The following is a 22,115-nucleotide window of genomic DNA, read 5'->3' on the forward strand; positions in this document are numbered from 1 at the left end:
CTCAGGGTTCGTGAGTTCAAGCCCCACATCAGGGTCTCTGCTGTCAATGCAGATCCTGCTTCATATCCTCTGTCTCCCTCACTCTACTCCTTCTCCAGCCTCTCTCTGTTCTCAATAGAAATTTAAAAAATAAAAAATAAATTAAAAAAAAAAGAACTAAATCTTTGTTGTTTAAGCCACCCAGTCTATGGTATTTTTGTCACAGCAGCCCAAGTGGACCAGGAAAGGATGAATAGTGTAAAACAATGTAAGAATACCTAAAACATGCAACTTGTTTCTTCCAAGTCCTTACATATGGATTTGGACTGCCTTTTTAAACATTTTCCTTATAAGATTTTTTTCAACACTTCAATATAAAAATCAATGCAAATATAGAATTATGAACCTTCAGATTATTTTCCTTCTTTATTAAACATTTACATTCACCAGGATAGGAAAATCATAATATAGTCACACTTGTCCTCTTTATATGAGATCTAAAGAGAATGGCTATGCCTTATGACATCAAATTTAGATTCAGTCCTTTGCCTAAACACAAAATTGTCTCCAATTGGTAGCAAAACTGTCTGTATCCACTGAGTGGGGGCGTGGGGGCGACTGAACCTTGACTATTCTTTGTGAACATGTGTGTGTGCTTTTATGTTGCATGTATGGATTTTATCTTTCAAAATACTCTGAGTCTAGAACATGGAACACATTTTACTTAGACTTTATTTTGATATAAAATTGTAGATTCACTTACAGTTGTATGAAACAATACAAAGAGATCCCAGGTACCCTTTACCCAGTTCCCCTCAATGGTCACATTTCACAAAACTGTATAGCACACTGTCACAATAAGGGTAGCAACATTGATCTTCATCAGATTTCCCCAGGTTTACATGTACTCATTTGCATGTATGTATTTTGTGTATCTACCACCACAGCCAAGATACAGAGCAATGCCGTTACCACAAGGATCACTCACGTTGCTTTCTTACAACCACATCTGCTCCTGTCCCGCCCCAGAACACATTTTTTTTTTAATCCGTAAACTCAGTTAGATAACTGAAACGTGTCTGGAACTAATTCTAATAAGTGTGTTTTTTCCATAGAACTATGTTCAAATCTGTCAGTTACTTCCTATCTGGTTTCCTGTCCCTCTTGAAAGGACACAATGAAGACAGAGAGATGGCTTCTGAAACATGAAGGAAGAGCACAGCCATATATTTGAAATTCTAGAAAACACTTGAGAAGTACAGGATCTGAAGTACCAATAGGTCACAGTATCTTTGTGGGGGAGCTCTTGAACATCCCACTGGCACCCTAAACTATTCTTGCAACCAAAAGACACTGAACATAGAACAAGGGCATGGTTTTTCCATGTCCTTAAAATCTCAAGGGAAGCGGTGCCTGGGTGGCTCAGTTGAGCATCTGACTCTTGGTTTTGATTCAGGTCATGATCTCACCGTTTCAGGGGATTGAGCCCCACGATGGGCTCTGTGTTGGCAGCACAGAGCCTGCTTGGGCTTCTCTCTCTTTCCCTCTCTCTCTGCGCCTTCCCTGTTTGTGCTGTCTCTCTCTCAAAATAAATAAATAAACTTTAAAACAAGTCTCAAGGGAAGAAAAAGTAGTCCCTCCAGTATCTAAAATGTCTGGTACTCACCACCTCCCAAGAAATCCCCAAACTAAGGGAGGTAGAAGGAAAATCAAGAGTAAAGATTCAAACAACCTCTGTGATACTGGCAATCTTGTCAGCCTTGTATCCTTCCCTCTTGGACAGGACAGGACTTAGAATTTAAATGCCAAGCACCTAGGCCATAATATTGATTCTGATGTTATATTAAGCATCAAGGGCCATAGTAAAACCCTAATAATGCCAGTGACATCTCAAATATTGAGATTAAGACCATGGGCCATACTGTTGAGGGAGAAGATCCTCTGCCCACCCAACTCAAGGGAATGTGCAGGAGACAGACTCCGGAGCAGGGTCACTTGAGTCTTGAAAGGTCCTCACTCAAAGCCGCTGAAATGGCATCATGAAAAATTCATTCCTTCAGAATACCATTTTTCTCTTATTACACAAATACCCTAGACCCTAGTAATCACCTTTAGCCTCTGTCAGGCATCGTGAATACAGAGTAGGAATTGGTTTAATCCTATGACTCTACCCAACAACCAGATGAAATCTGAGCACCGAAGGGGCAAGGAGTGTTGAAAGGGTAGAAGAAAAGAATGATGTTGTCTCCAAGGAGACTTCCAGAAGGGCATCCTCCCTGGATGGAGGGCCAGAGAAGCCAAAAAGCTGCATGCTGACATCTTAGAAGCATAAGAGGAGTTGCATAAGGGAAATATGAGAAAACTAAAAAAAAAAAAAAAAAAAAAAAAAAAAGAAAGAATTTATTTCACACTGTTACCCAAGATTAGCCATGCCCAGATCATCAGTGAATTTTTAAAATATGGAAAATAGTGTATGCATTAGCTTACACAAATCAGTCATTAAAATCATAGAAAATTATATTCATCTAATTTCTAGTCAAAAAAAAAAATCCCTTCGGTTTTAATCCTTGTTGTCTCCTCAATGACATGAACCTCAGTGCTTAAAGCATTGAGTTCTAAGCTAATCATCAGTTTCCTGTTTTAAAAGAAAAATTTTTTAATGTTTACTTATTTTTGAGAAACAGAACATGAGCTAGGGAGGGGCAGAGAGAGAGGAAGACACAGAATCTGAGCAGGCTCTAGGCTCTGAGCTGTCAGCATGGAGCCTGATGTGGGGCTCAAACCCACAAACCGTGAGATCATGATCTGAGATCATGACCTGAGCTGAACTTGGACATTTAACCAACTGAGCCACCCAGGTATCCCAGCAGCGTCCTATTTTAAAAATCAACTTATTAAATCATTTCTAAAAAATTATTCCCAGTGGTAGTGGAGGGCAGGCTTTCAGTTGAGTAGCAACATTAAAGCATCTTTCAAATACTTGTTTATTTTGAGCATGATGTATTAATTAGGATGCTTTATTTCAATCAAAGTTCAAAAATGTTCTTTACAATTGCCATAGCAGTAACATTACTATTCTGTATTTTCCACTCAAACCTCAGGATTAAATACAAAATCTACATGCCATACTCTGACTATAATGCTCAATTTTATTCTGTTGTAAGTTTTGCTCTTTTTCTCTGCACATGCTGTATTTCACAGTCTTAACAAAATTGTTTCTAGTCCTTAAAAAACAGTGGGATGTAACATTTCCTGTCTTTTCTTTTTATATTATTATTAAAATAGTTAGATAAAGCAGGGTAAACCCTTATGACTTTTCTTTGGTTTCCCCTCCATAACAATACATACTCTTCCTCCATCTTACAGGCAGGTTAGCCTAATAGATGATACCATGTTCTAAAAAACAAAAAAAGTGAAGTAATTTTCCCAAGACTATACTAAATTCTTTAGCTACTAGACTGTGAATTCTATACAAACAGGACTCGCACCCATATTGCCACAGTGCTTCCTATAGAACCTTAAGGATTACTGATGTTTAGTAAACGTTAATTAAGTAAAAACTAATATGTCTTCTAGCTAATTAGGATTTATTGGGATTGGAATAACTATCTTCATTTATAGGGCCTCATGAAGGGCAAAAAGTGCATTTTGAAGAATCTCTATGAACCTAAAACCTACTTGTACAGACTCCCCTGTTCTCAGGATGGTTTTTCTGGGTAGATTTCTTTTCTCATGAATAGAATATAACTTTAAATGTCTTCCCATTTTCTTCTCTCTCACGCTTTAACCTCATATTTAAAAGCGTTATTTAAAAGTCTTTTGTCCACTCGACTGGTGTCATGGTGAGACCATTTTCCACAATTAAAACCTGCAGTGAGTTCAAGAGAAATGAATTGTGACATTGAAATTACTTCTATGTTGTTACATGTCATGTTCTCCACAAGAACTTGACAGTCACTGAAAGATGGAACAGAATAAAACCATGCCTTTTCTGCAGTGAAGATATTGGTGGGGACAGTCAATGCATCCCTGTTATAGGTTAATACATTAACCGTTCAGATCGCATTGGTTTTGTTCTAGGTTTCTTTCACCTCAAAAGAAACAAACCAAAACTCTAGTGAAAAATAGGATTAGAGAATCCAGTTCCTGGAGCTTGCGCTACCCCCTCAGTAAATCTTCACCAAGGCAGACTAGCTCTGATGGAAATGTAACCCCAAACAGCTGCTGAGTTTCAATTTTCCTTTCCTACATGATCAGGTCCTTATCTTCCCTGATTTGCTCTCAAGGCACAAACAGGGTGACACCGCACATTGGCCTCATTGTAGAAGCAGGAAAATGGGACTCATTAAGTGAGGGAATTATTTCAAGATTGAGAGGGCGGAGGTTATAAACATAATCGGCACACCACACCAGCTTATACATATACTGACTGCAAAATAGTGAGCCTGCACATTCTGCTGCTGCTCGTGCGCATTTCTCCTTACACAGCCAGTGCCTATGCTTGTGAAGGGCCACGGTTCACTCACACCATTCATGGGGAGATAGAGGCCTCCTGCAGCTTGCTGCTGCTTCATCTTCTCAGTCACCACTTCTTCCCCTACCTCCTCTTTCCTCAGAGAAACCCAATCTCCCCTTAGCTTTGCATGCCCCTTCATCTTGGTCTTCTTACGTGGCAAGTTGGACCAGTTACCCAGCTCTGGCCTCAGCCCCAGTGGGCAATGGACAATTTTGTTTTCCTCCTATTTGAAGTTAGCCAGCTGCTTCACAGGCCATGTGGTGCTCAAATTTACGCAGGCAACTACTGAATATCCGAGAGATACTAGCATTTACTCATATTTACGCCTTAATTATCTCTGGCCCCTCCACCCATTCTTGGTCATCGTGTGTATCCACTAAGACACAAAAATGTCCAAACATTAATTGCTTTCATTGCTATGAGTTAACTTTTCCTCCATATTTTACAAAGGCCTTTGAAAGATAAGCCTGCATATTTCCTTAATTCCACCTCTCTTTCCAAACTTCCTATTTGATTAGGCTTCATTTATCTCTACCGGCCTGACTTCCTCCTTAGTGTCCTCATCCCTGGACCTTACAAACTGATTCTCATTCTCTCCTTCTTGAGCCTACCCTCCACTGACCCACACCATGAACATTGTTACCAGCTTCAGAACATTATCATCATTGTTCATCCTTGTTCTCTGGGACACTCAGCAAACTTGTCTAAGGGGCCTTGAGTTATTAGGCCTTGAACCGCTTCCCTATGTGATAAACTGCTTATGTACCTGTGTACCCCACTTCCCCATCATACCTGCACCTGTGTTCATGTGTACACACACACATGTACATACAACCCAGCACCCTATTGGCGACCAGAGGCAAGCAAGGAAGACAAAACAGTGCCAACAGGGATCTGAGCCATTCTGGTCATTTTCAGAAACAGTAACCATAGATAATCAAAAGGATAGGTCTTATAATGCCAGAACCACATCACAATACAACACACATGTGATCTTGCAGTAGTGGGACTGATAAATGCCACCATGAAAATCTACCTATCCCCTGTCACATCTTCCATGACATCCCATCCAGATAGAAACACACTCATAAGCAAATCATCCAGTTCTTCGTCTTGGTGCTAATACTACCCTCCATCCTGAAGTTTAATAACATTCTAGAGGCAGTAGTGAAGGCTGAATTCAGGGCCAGATTCCAAACATTTCTGCTAGAGTCCATTTGCAGCCATTCTTCACGCTCCCCTGAATGGCCTAGATCCATAATCACTGCTGTGTGAATCTGAGAAAGTTCCAGGATCCCAGAGTGCTCCACTGACCTGGAATCTGGCAGGGTGGCTCAGCTATTGCCTTCTTATGTAACATCAGTCTGCCCAGTCTCACTGTAAATCCTCTTTTCTAGCATTTGCAGAGTCACGAGAGGCTGGACCCTAGGTATTATTTAATGACACAGTAGAAATCCTTTTGAACCCTCTTTGTAAATCACTTCTCTCTACTTATTTGCTGTGTTTCTCTGAGCTCCACTTGACCTCTTTATCACCATTTGATAAAGGAACCATTAGATCCAGCTATGGATTGAAGTTAGGCCCAGTTGGTTTGTACTTTTATGAGACTATTATACAAATAAAATCTTAATTGTTCTTACTAAATACTCAGGAATTTAATTTCACCAATTATCAAGTGCTTACTTTATAATCTGTCCTTAAACTGAGTCAGAACAATTCCTACTGGCATTGGGTTACATTATCTTCTTACCCAATAAGCAATGCATTCATGAAAATGAATAGGGTGCATTTACCATAGTTTTTCTGATCTAATAGCCTCTAGATCTACTTCTATTTTACACTGTGTATTAAATTTAAGCTAAAGCGCAGAAAAACATTAAGGGTGAGAATGTGTGGAGAATAATCCTAAGTATTTCTCAGAACCCCTCCCCCCCCCCCATGTATGGGTATGCATTGAATTGTTTTTCTGCAGACCAGCAGATTAGATTCCAGAAATTCAATAGAACCCCCTTGTGTTCATTGTTGACTAGGTAATTATGCATCTCATCATGATACCTACCAGTGAATTGCAGCACACTAACCTTGATAAGCAGAAAAGTCTGCCTAGGGAAGAACTAGGTATTTTTTAAATAAAAGTATCCTTCATACTGATATTGATGCATGAGGCTCTTGACTCCTTGAAAAGTGGTGTTTTCCAGTAAAACAAAACCATTCTTTTGTAAAATTCAAAAAATAATCTTCAGATGGAAGACCAAAAAGTACTTATAAATTTGGAGACTAATGCTGAAGCCTATGTGTTATTCAAACTGTCTTCCAGATTAAGAATATCTCTGAAATGGAAAACTAAGTTATCTATGTTGGTTGTAGTTAATATAATTCTGAATTTATTACCTCTTAAAGAATTCTCCCTCATGTCAGGGGCACCTGGGTGGCTCAGTAGGCTGAGTGTCTGGCTTCAGCTCAGGTCATGATCTCATGGTCCGTGGGTTCGAGTCCCATGTCAGGCTCTGTGCTGACAGCTGGGAGCCTGGGGCCTGTTTCAGATTCTGTCTCCTTCTCTCTGCCCCTCCCTCACTCTCTCTCTCTTTCTTTCTCTCTCTCAAAAATAAATAAACATTAAAAACATTTAAAAGAATTCTCCTTCATGTGATTCATGACCAACTGACTAAACCAAGCAATTTCCCTTTTTTCTAAAATTTCATTACATTTTAATTGATCAGATGGTGATTAAGAACCAAGATTGAACAGAAAGCCAGTTACTATTTAGTAATTCAGTACTATTTACTGGATATTTGTTACAATCAAGGCAATACTAGGCTCCAAGATGAACACAAAAATGAACAAGATCCAGTTCCATCCTCAAGAACTTCATCTTTTTAGAAAGCATGTAATATATGTAGTAAATAACTATGATAGATGGTTAAAGGTAATAAATGCCTTCATTAACAGAGAGATGAAATCCCAGTAAAATCCAGGGGATGATGAGCATAACAGTTTTGACTGGGAGAAATCAGGAGATCTTTGTACAGAAAAAGGTGATTTCAGATTCTCTGAAGGGTAGTTAGGATTTGAACAGATGAAGATAAGAAACTCAATGTGAGATGAGGGGTCAAAGCAATAAAGGGCAATAAAGGACCTTCTCTTGGTCTAGCACATGGAATCTTAAGAGGACAGTGGTGAGGAGGAAGGTGGAGAGGTCAGTTGGAGTCAGCTCTTCGGACCGTGAATGCCAGCATACAGTGCTCAGGCTTTTTCCTGGGGCAATCTAGACACACTAAGGACAGAGTACGCATGACAGATCTCTGCTTTAGAAAGAAGAAGGGAGAGAACATGGAGGCTTTCTGCAAAGCAGTTCAGAAGGCTTTTGGTGAACTAGGTTAGTGGCAGTGAAAGTAGAGCACACGGAAGGGATGTAATCTTATTTCTAAGATGGCATTATTGAGGGCTTGGCAACAGTTGTTTCTGGAGTAAGAGAGTAGGAGGAGCCAAAAATAAATTGGAGGTTTTAAGCCTGGATGACTAAGAGAATTATAGTGCCATTAGCAGAAATAGGGAGGAGAACATTAAGAAAATAGAACATTTGGAACAATTAAAATTATTAATGTGATTTAAAAAAATCCTTTTTAGCTCCTTAAAATTGACATATAGAAGCATATAAACATGTAATTTGACAGAAATGTTTTCCCTCAGTACATTTGGAATTATTAACTATCTTCTTGTCCTTGGACTAAAAGAGTAGGCAGTTAGTTAGACATGAGCCAGGGGCAAAGGCAGTGATAAATAGGTGACACATTAGAAGCCAGGAGACAAAACATCCTCACTTTGTGGCTTCCAAGACCCCTCAACATCCTGGTCTTATGGCTTCCAAGACTCTGGGGCTAACAGACCAAGAGCCCCAGGTACAGAGGATATGCTCTCCTCTTCCACCTCTGCCCCTGGGTAACCTGTAGACTCATTATAATGCATTTGCATCGTGGTTTTAGCCCCCACTCCCGTGGGGGAAACTCTACAAACCTTGTAGAGTCAAAAACTCCCTCTCCTGACCTGTGGGAGGAGTCCCCCAAAAGACTGGAAGCAGCCTCCATTAGAGACCATCCCTGTCCCTGACTCAAGACCCTGCTCACACAAAAAGAAAAGACCCCTGTGGCCTCAGGGCAGTTACCACCTCTAGGCCTGCCTGCTCTCCCTTCTTTAGAGTTTACGTCCTTAATAAACTGCTTTGTGCTTGCTACCTTCCTTCTGCTTGCCTTTATTTGAACATAAATCTTTTGTGGGGAACTCAAGAACTGAGGCCTCTATTCACCCAACACAGACTCTCCCACAGGTAACAGGACTCCTTCACATAGTACGACTTTAAGAGCCTGCTGTGATAGGAGAATATGCAGTGGCATTTTGTATATTGAAAATAAAAGAACACTGAATTTTGTAGCACTCAAAGAATAAAACAATAATCTGTCTTCTGTTGAAAATACAAACTTATCATGTTTAATATCTTGATTTATTAAATACTAGAAAGTCTTATTGTTGTTCATTAGTTCCCAAAAGAGTGAAGAGAGGAGAATTATAAAGACATGTTGAGCAAACAACCAGAAGTGACACGGCTTAGTTAAGACGCTTTTGGCTGCCATAGGAGAAAGCCCAACTCCAAATGATTTAGCCAGCATTAGGATTTTTTTTTTTTTAATCTCAAATTACAAGAACTCTGGAGAGTTTCCCAGATTGATTAAATCATCAGCATAATTGAGTACTAAGATTTATCCAGGCTTCAGCAGTACCATTTTCTCCTTAGTCCTTCATCTGGGTTCCCTCATAGTACCCACATAGCAAAAGCAACTGCAGACATGGTCTGTTCGTACCTGCTGTTTGGAAACAGAAAATAAGAAAGGGCCATTTCTTCAGATTCCTGTTAGTTTATTTGTTTTGTTTTAAGGAAGGAAAATCTTCCTCATTAAGTGCACCCAGCAAACTTCCTCTCACATCTCATCACCTAGGACTGAGTGAAATGCCCATCCCTAAATCAGGCTGTGGTTTATAGCAACCATAATACATACCCTGTCTAGAGGGCCAATCTCCCCCTGAAATCCACAACTATGAAGAGGGGTGAAGAGGGGTGAGCAAAATCAGGGTTCTATCAAAAAGAAAGACAGACAGATGAATGGTAGTGGGTGACAACCAGTGGAATTTGTCATAATCCTAACAGCAGAAAAGAGAGAGAAAGAGGACAAGGGAGGGGAAAGAGAAAGAGAATAATCAACTTGAGAATGGATTCAGAGGGTGGATTTTTTTTTAACATATCAGTGAATTCAGAAATTGAGAACAATCTGCCCTTATTTTCTGTCACTCTTTCAGGGGACTTTCGTAGCCATAGAAACTAGAACTGATTGGAATAAAGTTCTTGGCCTCTCCAGCCATGGCCAACGTTTGGAACGGAATTCAAAGTCACCAGAGAGCTAGCGCTGATTCTTGGGAGAATGTGAGAGCAAACCCTCCTCACGTTGCCAAACTGGCACGGGATACTGCGGCCACTCTGCAAATGAACAGTACACAATAAACAAGCCAAGGGAAAGAGCTTCAAATTCTAAATGCCCTCTTGAGAGAAGAGAGAAGGCAGTTCCTGGGAACAGTGAACAAACACTGTCAGAAAAGTGGAATCATTGATTTCTATCATGAATGACTAATGATCATTATGGTGTGGTTTAGAATAGAAATACAAGTTCTGCAGCCCAAAGAACTACTGGTCCTATCTCCTGTGACATTCCATTTACACTCACTTGATAAAAGCATGCAGATGAATTAGACTGTCTTGGGTTTGTTTAAACGCGTCCATCTCAGATTCATGAAAGTATTTACCCATGAATCCAATTTTCATTTCCATTTGTTGTGCCTCTGAGAATTTTCTTACTTGATTAGGGATGGCTGATACATGTCAAAGGTTTGAGTAAGATAAATACTGCAAACACAGCTGAGCTCTTTGTATCTTCATGTCAATGCACATGGTACTTTTAGTATGTCAATTTGATAGATCTGTGCATTTGCCATCATGAGACAATACGAAAGCCTTGAAAAATTCATGCCTAAGTCTCTAAATCCAACTGACTGGACACCACTTATCCTTACCAGCAAGTTAATAGACAGCTTTGTATCAACTCAATGGTTCATATGCAAATGCTACTACAGCCAGGTGATCAAGGACACCCTGGCCTATTTGTTGGCCTTACTGTTCTCCATTCTCCTCTATTCATACATCAGTATGAAGACTATATATCAATATACCCAAATCAAAATATGATACCACAGAATAATGGTGATAATCATGATGACCATGAGCATTCATTTCACAAGTGTTATCAAATGCCTAGTAGTGTACATGCTAGGCACTATTCTGGGTGTTAGAAGTGCAGCAAGGCAAAGTCCCAGCTCTTAGAATATTTATTTATTTATTTATTTATTTATTTATTTATTTATTACTAAGGCAAAAAATAATGTAGGGTAAAGAGAAAATGAAGTGCGGTAGGTGGGGACAGGTCCCTCATCCATATATAGTGGTCTTTATGTGAAGGTCTCAATAATAGGGTAATATTTGAGCAGAACCCTGAGGAAATTGAGAGAACAAGCCAAAGTGGATATCTGAACAAGGAATTTCTAGGCAGAGGGAAGAATGAGTACAAAATCCCTAGAGAGAAGAGTACTCAGTGTGCTCCAGGAACAGCATGGATCCAGTGTGAGCTAGTGATGGGGAGCGGCAAGAGGTAAGACAGGGAGGGAGAGGCAAAATCTCCCAGGCCTTTTTTCAGCAAAATTAACATCTGTGACTTTAATTTGAGATGGGATACCACGGGAGGACTTTGATCACAGTAATGATATGATCTAGGGAGTCTGCAAGATGAGGACATTCAGTACCAACTTCAAGTCCAAGGACTAAAATGAAGCGATATAGTGTAATGACCCTAAAGTCTTGCCTCCAGTAGAGCACAGCACCTCCTCTCAGAGGCCTATTCCTTTGTACCAGCCTTCTGCGGCCCAGAGCCTGTGCTGTCAGCAGAGTCTGGCAGAAAGCAGCTCATTCTGCCTATTTCCACTCTGGCTTTGGCCGTGCATGTCATGGTGGTCATTTGCCACTCTTTTAGGCACCTCAGTATCTACACCCCTTCTTGTGTTTGAAGAATCCACCACCTCATGAGACAGAGGGTAGCTCTCACTCTAGAGGCTGAAATGCCAAATACTCTACCAGCTTCCTTTGCAGCTAGGACATGGCTCCACAAATAAGACACACCATATTTAGAGGTCCGATAGGAAGGTAGTGGCCTGTGGAAGCATCCTTTCTTCCTCCAGGGCCAGCAATTGCAAAGGTTTTGTCATAATGCTTGTGCTGGCACAGGTGATTGTAGGGCTACAAAGTTGCCAGGTCTGTCTGTACCCCCAGTCACAGAGGCAGTGCATTGTTCTGGTTATCTTTTGCTGCACAAAAAAACCACTCCTTCACAACTACTTGACTATATGCACACTTTCAAATACACACTAAAGTATTGCTAACTGTAGACACAATGCTGTATATTACATCTACAGGACTTATTTATCTTGTAACTAGAAGTCTGTGCCTTTTGTCCAACTTCACCCTTATATCTCCCACCTCTGGCACCCACCAATCTGTTGGGTGTTTCTACAGATTTCTACACAATCTGTTCTGTTTCTACGGTTGTTGTTTTTTATAGATCGCAAATAAAAGTATCTCTGTCAGACTTATCCTCACTTAGCATCATGCCCTCAAGGTTCATCCATGTTGTCACAAATGGCAGGATTTCCTTCTTTATTGTGACTAAATAATATTCTGCATCTCACTTTCTTTCTTTCTTTCTTTCTTTCTTTCGAAAGCTTTATCATTTTTTTTTTGGTGTTTAAAACACCAATAATTTATTTTATCTTTCACAGTTCTAGAGGCCAGAAGTCTGAAATCAACCACAAAACAGTCTAGCAGTTTCTACACTTACCACATGACCAAGCAATTCTACTCCTAAGTATGAACTCAGTAGAAATTCTACTAAGTAGAACTCACATAACAATTTGTATAGAAATATTCAAAAATGCATACAAGCCAGTGTCCATTCTTTCACACTTCTGGAAACCTGAAGTCTGAAGTCAATTTCACTGGGTCAAAATCAAGGTGTAAGCAGGGCCAGCCTCTTCTGGAAATTCTAGGGGAGAATCTGTTCCTTGTGCCTTTCAGCCTCTGGTGGCTACTGGCATCCTTGGCTTATGGTGCATCACTCCAATCTTCCTCTGTCAAATCTCCCTCTGTCTCTCCCTCTCTTTTTAAATTTTTATTTTAATCACCTAGTACTCATCACAACATGTGCACTCCTTTTTTTTTTTTTTTTTTTTTTTAATGTTTATTTATTTTTGAGACAGAGAGAGACAGAGCATGAACGGGGGAGGGTCAGAGAGAGGGAGACACAGAATCTGAAACAGGCTCCAGGCTCTGAACTGTCAGCACAGAGCCCGACGTGGGGCTCGAACTCACAGACTGAGAGATCATGACCTGAGCCGAAGTCGGCCGCTTAACCGACTGAGCCACCCAGGCGCCCCTACATGTGCACTCCTTAATCCCCTTCACCTATTTCACCCATCTCCCCCCACCCCACCTCTGATAACCGTGTTTGTTCTCTATAGTTAAGAGTTTGTTTCTTGGTTTGCCTCTCTCCCTCTATTTTCCCCTTTGCTTGTTTGTTTTGTTTCTTAAATTCCACATATGAGTGAAATCATACGGTATTTGTCTTGCTCGTACTGACTTATTCACTTAGGATTATACTCTCTAGCTCCATCCATGTCATTGTAAATGGCAATATTTCATTCTTTTTATGGCTGAGTTATATTCAGTGTGTGTGTGTGTGTGTGTGTGTGTGTGTGTGTGTGTACACACATACATACTACCTCTTCTTTATCCATTCATCAATCAGTGGACACTTATTCTGCTTCAATATCTTGGCTATTGTAAATAGTGATGCTATAAACATAGGGTTGCATGTATCCCTTTGATTTAGTGTTTTTGTATTCTTTGGGTAAATACCCAGTAGTACAATTGTTGGGTCCTAGGGTAGTTCTGTTTTTAAACTTTGAGGAGCCTCCAAACTTTTCCACAGTGGTTGCACCAGTTTGCATTCCCACCAACAGTACACAAGTGTCCCTTTTTCTCCACATTCTCTCCAACACCTGTTGTTTCTTGTGTTGTTGATTTTAGCCATTCTGACAGGTGTAAAGTGATACCTCATTGTAATTTTGATTTGCATTTCCCTTATGGTATGTGATGATCATCATCTTTTCATATACTTGTTGGCCATCGATATGTCTTCTTTAGAGAAATGTCTATTTATGTCTTCTGCCCATTTTTTTAAATGCTTATTTATTTTTGAGAGGGAGAGGGACAGAGCATGAGGAGGGGAGGGGCAGAGAGAGAGGGAGACACAGAATCCAAAGCAGGCCCTAGGCTCTGAGCTGTCAGCATAGAGCCCAACGTGGGGCTTGAACCCGTGAACCACAAGATCATGACCTGAGCTGAAGTTGGATGCTTAACCAGACTGAGCCACCCAGGAGCCCCTCTTCTGCCCATTTTTAATTGGATTATTCATTTTGGAGGTATTGAGTTTTATAAGATTTTTATGTATTTTTTTTATTCTAACCCTTTATTGGATATGTTGTTTACAGATATCTTCTCCCATTCTGTAGGCTGCCTTTTAGTATTGTTGATTGTTTACTGTACAGAAGCTTTTTATTTTGATGTAGTTCCAATAGCTTATTTTTGGCTTTGTTTCCCTTACCTCAGGGAACCTATCTAGAAAAAAGTTGCGACAGCTGATATAAAAAAGTTACTACCTGGGGCACCTGAGTGGCTCAGTCGGTTAAACACCCGATTCTTGGTTTTGGCTCAGGGGAGTTTGAGTTCTGCATCAGGCTCCATGCTGATAGTGCAGAGAGTGCTTGAGATTCTCTCTCTCCCCCTCTCCCTCTGCCCCTACCCTGCTCATGCTCTCTAAATAAATAAATAATTTTTTTAAAAATTTATTCAGTTTTGAGAGACAGAAAGAGGCAGAGTGCAAGCGGGGGAGGGGCAGAGACAGAGGGAGACACAGAATCCGAAGCAGGCTCCAGGCTCTGAGCTGTCAGCACGGAGCCAGACGAGGGCTCGAACTCACACACCATGAGATCATGACCTGAGCCGAAGTCAGACACTTAAACCAACTGAGCCACCCAGGCGCCCTTCAAAATAAATAAATGAACTTAAAAAAAAGGTTACTGCCTGTGCTCTTTTCTAGGATTTTTATCCTCCAATACCATTTGTTGAAGAGACTGTCCTCCCATTGGATATTCTTGCCTCCTTTGTTGGAGATTAATTGGCCATATAGTCGTGGGTATATTTCTGGATTTTTTATTCTGTTCCATTGAACTGTGTGTATATTTTTGTGCCAGTATCATACTGTTTTAATTACTACATCTCTGTAATATAAATTCAAGTCCAGAATTCTGATACCTCTAGCTTTGCTTTGCTTTTTCAAGATCGCTTTGGCTATTTGGGGTCTTTTGTGGTTCCATACACATGTTAGGATTGTTTGTTGTAGTTCTTTGAAAACTGTTGGTATTTTGATAGGGATTTGCCTTAACTGTGTAGATTGCTTTGGGTAGTATAGACATTTTAACATATTTGTCTTCCAGTTCATGAGCATGGAATGTCCTTCCATTTCTTTGTGTCATCGTCAATTTCTGTCACCAGTATTTTACAGTTTTCAGAGTACAAGTCTTCCACCTTTTTGGTTAGCTTTATTCCCATGTATCTTACTATTCTGGTTACAATTCTAAATGGAATTGTTTTCTTAATTTCTCTTTCTGCTGCTTCATTATTGGTGTATAAAAATACAACAGATTTCTATACATTGATCTTGTATCCTGCAACTTTACTGAATTCATTTTTCAGTTCTAGCAGTTTTTTAGTGGAGTCTTTCAGATTTTCTATATATAGTACCATGTCATCTGCAAATACTTAAAGTTTTGTTTCTTTACTACCAATTTGGATTCCTTTTATGTCTTTGTGTTGTCTGATTGCTGTGGCTAGGACTTCTACTACTGTGCTGAATAAAAGTGGTGAAAGTGAACATTCCTGTCTTGTTCCTAACCTTAGGGAAAAGGCTCAGTTTTTCCCCATTGAGGATGATGTTAGCCATGGGTTTTTCATATATATATATATGAAAAAAATATATATATACGTATATATATATATATATACATATACATATATATAGCCTTAATTATGTTGAGGTATGTTCCCTCTAAACCTATTTTGTTGAGGGTTTTATCATAAATGAATGTTGTACTTTGTCAGATGCTTTTTCTGTGTCTATTGAAATGATCATATGGTTTTTATCCTTTCTTTATAAATGCGATGTATCACATTGCTTAATTTGCAAATATTGAACCACTCTTGCAACCCAAGAATAAATCCCACTTTATCATGGTGAATTATTTTTTTAATGTATTGTTGGATTCAGTTTGCTAGCATTTTATTGAGGATTTTTGCATCTGTGTTCATCAGAGATATTAGCCTGTCCTTAGCTAATATTAGCTAATATTAGTATTAGCTAATACAGACGTATTAGCCTGTAGTTCTCTTTTTTTGTTGTTGTGTCTTTATCTGGTTTTGGTATCAGGGTAATGCTGCCATCAAAAAATGAATTTGGAAGCTTTCCTTCCTCTTTTAGTTTTTGAAATAGTTTGAGAAGAATAAATTTTAACTCTTCTTCAAATGTTTGGTTAGAGGAGCACCTGGGTGGCTCAGTGGGTTAAGTGTCTGACTCTTGATTTTGGCTTAGGTAATGATCTCACAGTTCTTGAGATCAATCCCCATGTCAGGCCCAATGCTGATGGCATGGAGCCTGCTTAGGATTCTTTCTCTCCCCTTCTCTCTGCCACGCCCCACTCATGCACTCTCTCTCTCTCTCTTTCTCTCTCAAAATAAAAAAATACATTTAAAAATGTGTGTGTGTGTGTGTGTGTGTGTGTATATATATACATGTGTATATACATGTGTATATATATATGTGGTAGAATTCACCTGTGGAGCCATTCCTTTTTTTTTGTTGTTGGGAGTTTTTGATTACCGATTCTTTATTTTGCTGGTTATCGGTCTGTTCAAATTTTCTATTTCCTCATGTTTCAGTATTGGTACGTTATATGTTTCCAGGAATTTATCCATTTTTGTAGGTTGTCCAATTTGTTGGCATATAGCTTTTCATAACATTCTCTTATAATTGTTTGTATTTTTGTGGTCTTGGTTTTTACTTCTCCTTAGTTGTGACTTTATTTATTTGGGTCCTTTCTCTTTTTTTCCTGATAAGTCTAGCTAGAGGTTTATGAATTTTATTGATTTTTTAGAAGAACCAGCTCCTAGTTCATTGATCTGTTCTATTGTTTTGTTGTTTGTTTGTGTTTTTTTTTTTAGTTTCTATATCATTTATTTCTGCTCTAATCTTTATTATTTCCTTCCTTCTACTGGTTTTAGGCTTTGTTTGTTGCTCTTTTTTTCTACATCCTTTAGGTGTAAGGTTAGGTTGTTTCAGGTTTTTGTTTGTTTCTTGAGGTAGATCTGTATTGCTATAAACTTCCCTCTTAGAATTGATTTTGCTACGGCCAAAAGGTTTCAAACTGTTGTGTTTTCATTTTCATTTCTTTCTATATACTTTTTTATTTCTTCTTTTATTTCCTGACTGACCTGGTTTTACTTTCATTTATTTCCATGTACTTTTTTATTTCTTCTTTCATTTCCTGGCTGGTCCATTCATTGTTTAGTAGCATGTTATTTAACTTCCATGTATTTGTGGTCTTTCTGGATTTTTTCTTGTGGTTGACTTCTACATTCATAGCATTGTGGTCAGAAAAGATGAATGATATTACTTTGATCTTCTTGAATTTGTTGAGGCTAGTTCTGTGGCATAATATATGATGTATTCTGGAGAATGTTCATGTACACTTCAAAAGAATCTGTATTCCACTGTTTTAGGATGGAATCTTCCAAATATATCTGTTAAGTCCATCTGGTCCAGTGTGTCATTCAAAGCCATGTTTTCCTTTTGATTTTCTGTTTAGATGATCTGTGCATTGATGTAAGTGGGGTGTTAACATCCCCACATATAATAATAACTAGTATTATATTATTGATTACTTCCTTTATATTTGTTATTAACCATTTTATGAATTTGGGTGCCTCTATGTTGGGTGCATAAATATTTACAATTGTTATATCTTCTTGTAGGATTGTCTCCTTTATTATTATACAGCCTTCTTTGCTCTTATTAGTCTTTGTTTTAAAGTCTGTTTGGTCCAATATAAGTATTGCTACTCTGGCTTTCTTTTGACATCCATTTGCATGATAAATGTTTCTCTACCTCCTCATTTTCTTTTATGTTTTTATTTAAATTCCAGTTATACACACACACACACACACACACACACACACACACACACACCACATCTTCTTTACCTATTCATCAATTAATGGATACTTGGGCTGTTTCCATAATTTGGCTATTGTAGATAATGGTGCTATAAACATAGGGGTGCATGTATCCGTTTGAACTTGTGTTTTTTTATTCCTTGTGTAAATACCTAGCAGTGTGATTGCTGGATTACAGGGTAGTTCTATTTTTAACTTTTTGAGGAGACTCCATACTGTTTTCCACAGGGGCTGCATTCCCACCAACAGTGCACAAGTGTTCCCCTTTCTCCACATTCTCGCCAACACCTGTTATTTCTTGTGTTGTTGATTTTAGCCATTCTGACAGGTGTAAAGTAATATCTCATTGTAGTTTTGATTTGAGTTTAGATTTGAGTTTCCCTTATGGTACGTGATGATGAGCATCTTTTCATATGCCTGTGGCCATCTGTATGTCTTCTTTGGAGAAAATCTATTCATATCTCCTGCCCATTTTTAATGGGATTATTCATTTTTGGGGTATTGAGTTTTATAAGTTCTTTATATATTTTTGATACTAACCCTTTATTGGATATATTGTTTACAAATATCTTCTACCATTCTGTAGGCTGCCTTTTAGTATTGTTGATTATTTCCTTCACTGTACAGCAGCTTTTTTTTTTAGAAGCTTTTTGTTTTGAAGTAGTCCCTTCCCATAGTTTATTTTTGCTTTTGCTACCCTTGCCTCAGGAAACATATCTAGAAAGAAGTTGCTATGGCTGATGTCAAAGAAGTTACTGCCTGTGCTCTCTTCTAGGATTTTTAGGTCTTTAATGTATTCTGAATTTATTTTTGTGTATTCCACCCCCTCACTTTTAATCTGCAGGTGTCTTTAGGCCTAGAATGAGTCTCTTATAGGCAGCATATAGATGGCTCTTGTTTTTATCTATTCTGTCACTTTTAATTGGAGCATTTAATCCATTTGCTTTCCTTTTTTTTTTAATGATTTTCTTTTTTTTTATTTTTTTAATGTTTTTTATTTATTTTTGAAGGAGAGAGAGAGACAGAGCATGAGCGGGGGAGGAGCAGAGAGAGGGAGACACAGAATCCGATGCAGGCTCCAGGCTCTGAGCTGTGAGCACAGAGCCCGATGCAAGGCTCGAACTCACAGACTCTGAGATCATGACCTGAGCCGAAGTCAGATGCCTAACCGACTGAGCCACCCAGGCGCCCCAATCCATTTGCTTTCAAAGTAATTATTGATATATATTTATTGCCATTTTATTACTTTTCATGTGGTTGCTTCTGAAGATTTTCTCTGATACTTTCTTGTTTCTCTCTTTCATGGTTTGCTCATTTTCTTTAGTTATATATTTGGATTTCTTTCTCTTTATTCTTTGTGCATTTATTTAGTGGTTTTGCTTTGTGGTTACTATTAGATTTGCATATTACATCTTCTGCATATAATAGTCTATATTAAGTTGATGGTCATTTAAGTTTAAACGCATTCTTTACTCCTCTCCTCCCCACATTTTAGATATATAGTGTCATATTTTACATCGTTTTATTTCCCAGATTAGGGAATTTTTCACCTATTATTTCTTCATATATATTCTCTGCCCCCTTAGCTAGCCAGCTAGCCGCCTTCTTCTTCTTCTTGGACTCCTAGAATATAAATATTATTACATTTGAAAGAGTCACTGAGTTCCCTAAGTCTATTCTCATTTTACATAATTCTTTTTTCCTCTCTTCGTTCAGTTTTATTGCTTTCCATTACTCTGTCTTCTAGATCATTAATTCATTCCTCTGCTTATTCCATATTGTTGTTCATTCCATCAAGTGTGTTTCTCATTTCATTTATTGAGCCCTTTATCTCTGCTATGTTATTACTTTTCTCTATATTAATGGTCTTACTGATGTCCTCCCCTCTTTCCTCAAGTCCAATGAGTATCGTTATGATCCTTGTTTTAAATTCTCCATCAAGCATATTACTTCTGTTTCACTTAGATCTCCTGCCAACAGCCTTGTCTTTTTCTTTCATTTGCAACAAATTCCTCTGTCTTCTCATTTTGTCTTAGTTTCTGTGCCTGTTTCTCTGTGTTAGGAAAGCCAGCTCTGTCTCCTCTTCTTGAGGGAGGTCTTGTAGTGTCCTGCAGTGTAGTGTTCCCTGTTTCCCAGGGCCTAGGGCTTCCAGGAGTATATCTAATGTGTGTTGCCTGCACTCTTGCGTTGTGCCCTGACTGCTTTATCCTTCAGGCCAGTCAACTGCAGATGCTATCTTTGCCTGTTGTGGGAAGTGTTTGGTCCCTGGCCTGAATGTGGCATTTTAATTAGGGGTTCTCTGGCCTGCTGTGGAATGAGACCTGTTGCTGCCACCACTGGAACCATCGCTTTGCAAAACTCCTAGGTCAGGAGGCATAGTGTTGGCAGGGGTTTGGGCCAGTCTTCTGGGGGAAGTGGCCCACCACCTGAGACTGAGGCAAGCATTACTGGGAAGGAAGTTTCCACCAGAGCATGGAAGGGCAGGGTTTAGTGTAAGCAAGTTAGGTAGCGAGTGTCAGCGCTGCACTCGTTTCCATATGTGGCCCTGTGTTTATTCTGGTGTGCAGGGCAAGGAAATGGTGCCTACCGGTTCATTTGTTCCTGGAGGGGTTTCTTCATGAATGCTGCCTCTCTGGGACATGTTCTGAGATGTGCAAATAATTTCCCCACTCTGTGCCCCAGGCACTCTTTAGATTGCTGTTTCCATGTTGTATGTCCACAGACTGTTTGCCCTTCCTTCTCTCCAAGAGCAGCCCCTATGTCCTCTGAGCTTTCCCAGAGCCAAGCATTTGCCTTTAAAACTTTAGGCTTTGAGCCCTGCTTGTTTCAAGAACTCGCAAAATTTGGGCACTCTAGCTCTCTAGCTTTCCAAGCCAATTGCTATGGGGATTTGTTTTCCCTATGTGTTCCCCTGTGTGTCAGTCTGTCTCCCACCCTTGTCTGTGACTACAGCTCCCTCCCTACCAGCAGCCACACTCTGTTTCTCTCCCAAACCACATTTCTGTACTTTCTGCTTTCTTGGATATGGCCTCTTCTCTACCTTTAGTTGTGAAGTTTGTTCTGCCAGTCTTCAGATCAATTTCTGGGGTATTGAGGATGATTTGATAGTTATCTGGTTGTATTCATGGGATGAGGCAAGCCTAGGTTCTTCCACTCTGCCACCATTTTCCCCTTCTTCTACTTCTCACATTTCTTTATCCATTCATCTGTTGATAAACACTTAGGTTGTTTCCATGTCTTGACTATTATAAATGCTGCAATAAACATGAGGGTGTAGATATCTCTTTGAATAGTGATTTTGTTTCCTGTGGATAAATATCCAGAAGTAGAATTTCTGGATCATATGGTAGCACTATCTTTAAATTTTTGAGGAAACTCCATAATGTTTTTGATAATGGTTGCACCAATTTACATTTCCACCAACAATGCACAAGTGTTCCCCTTTCTCCACATCCTTGCCAACATTTGTTATCTCTTGTTTTTTAATGATAGCCATTTTAACATGGTATCTCATTGTGGTTTTGATTTGGATTTCCCTGACGATTAGTGATTTTGAACATACTTTCATACACATGTTGGCCATTTGTATGTCTTCTGTAGAAAAATGTTTATTCAGGTCCTCTGCCTATTATTTATTTATTTATTTATTTATTTATTTATTTATTTATTTATAGAGAGCTAGTGATAGGGGGCGGGGCAGAGAGAAAGAGGATCTTAAGCAGACTCCACACTGCCAGCGTGGAGCCCGATGAGGGGCTCAAACCCATGAACCATGAAATCACGACCTGAGCCAAAATCAAGAGTCATATCCTTAACTGACTGGCCACCCTGCCTTATTTTTAAATCGATTGTTTGGGGTTTGTTTTTTAATTGAGTTGTGTGGGTTTGTTACATATTTTGGATATTAACCTCTTATTGGAGATATGATTTGTAAATATTTTCTTCCATTCCATAAGTCATCCTTTCATTTTGTTGATGTTTCCTTTGTAGCACAGAAGCTTATTAATTTGATGTAGTCCCAATTGTATATTCTCTCTTTTCTTGCCTTTCATTTTGGTGTCAAAACCAAAAAAAAACTCATTGCAAAGACTGATATTAAGGAGCTTACTCTTTATGTTTTTTTCC

At 39.1% G+C, this 22,115-nt stretch overlaps 1 protein-coding gene and 1 long non-coding RNA gene across 7 annotated transcripts in view; one reads left to right on the plus strand and one right to left on the minus strand.

Moving 5' to 3' along the window:
- MFAP3L (microfibril associated protein 3 like) overlaps positions 1-22,115 on the plus strand; it is a 135,924-nt gene that overhangs the window by 46,522 nt on the left and 67,287 nt on the right. The window contains exon 4 of one of the 6 annotated variants that reach the window (XM_019441013.2): positions 9,845-10,288. The exons of the other annotated variants lie outside the window; for them this stretch is intronic. Within the exon in view, the coding sequence (XP_019296558.1) occupies positions 9,845-9,949 (105 nt within the window). The 3' untranslated portion in view covers positions 9,950-10,288. Of the gene's footprint in view, positions 1-9,844; positions 10,289-22,115 lie in introns of those variants that run through there. 6 annotated transcript variants of the gene reach the window in all.
- LOC109262428 (uncharacterized) overlaps positions 1-22,115 on the minus strand; it is a 203,686-nt gene that overhangs the window by 10,778 nt on the left and 170,793 nt on the right. The gene's annotated exons all lie outside the window — the stretch shown is intronic.

Source organism: Panthera pardus, unplaced genomic scaffold (genome assembly GCF_024362965.1).
Source record: "Panthera pardus isolate Hobbes unplaced genomic scaffold, ASM2436296v1 HiC_scaffold_13, whole genome shotgun sequence".
NCBI classification, from domain to species: domain Eukaryota; kingdom Metazoa; phylum Chordata; class Mammalia; order Carnivora; family Felidae; genus Panthera; species Panthera pardus.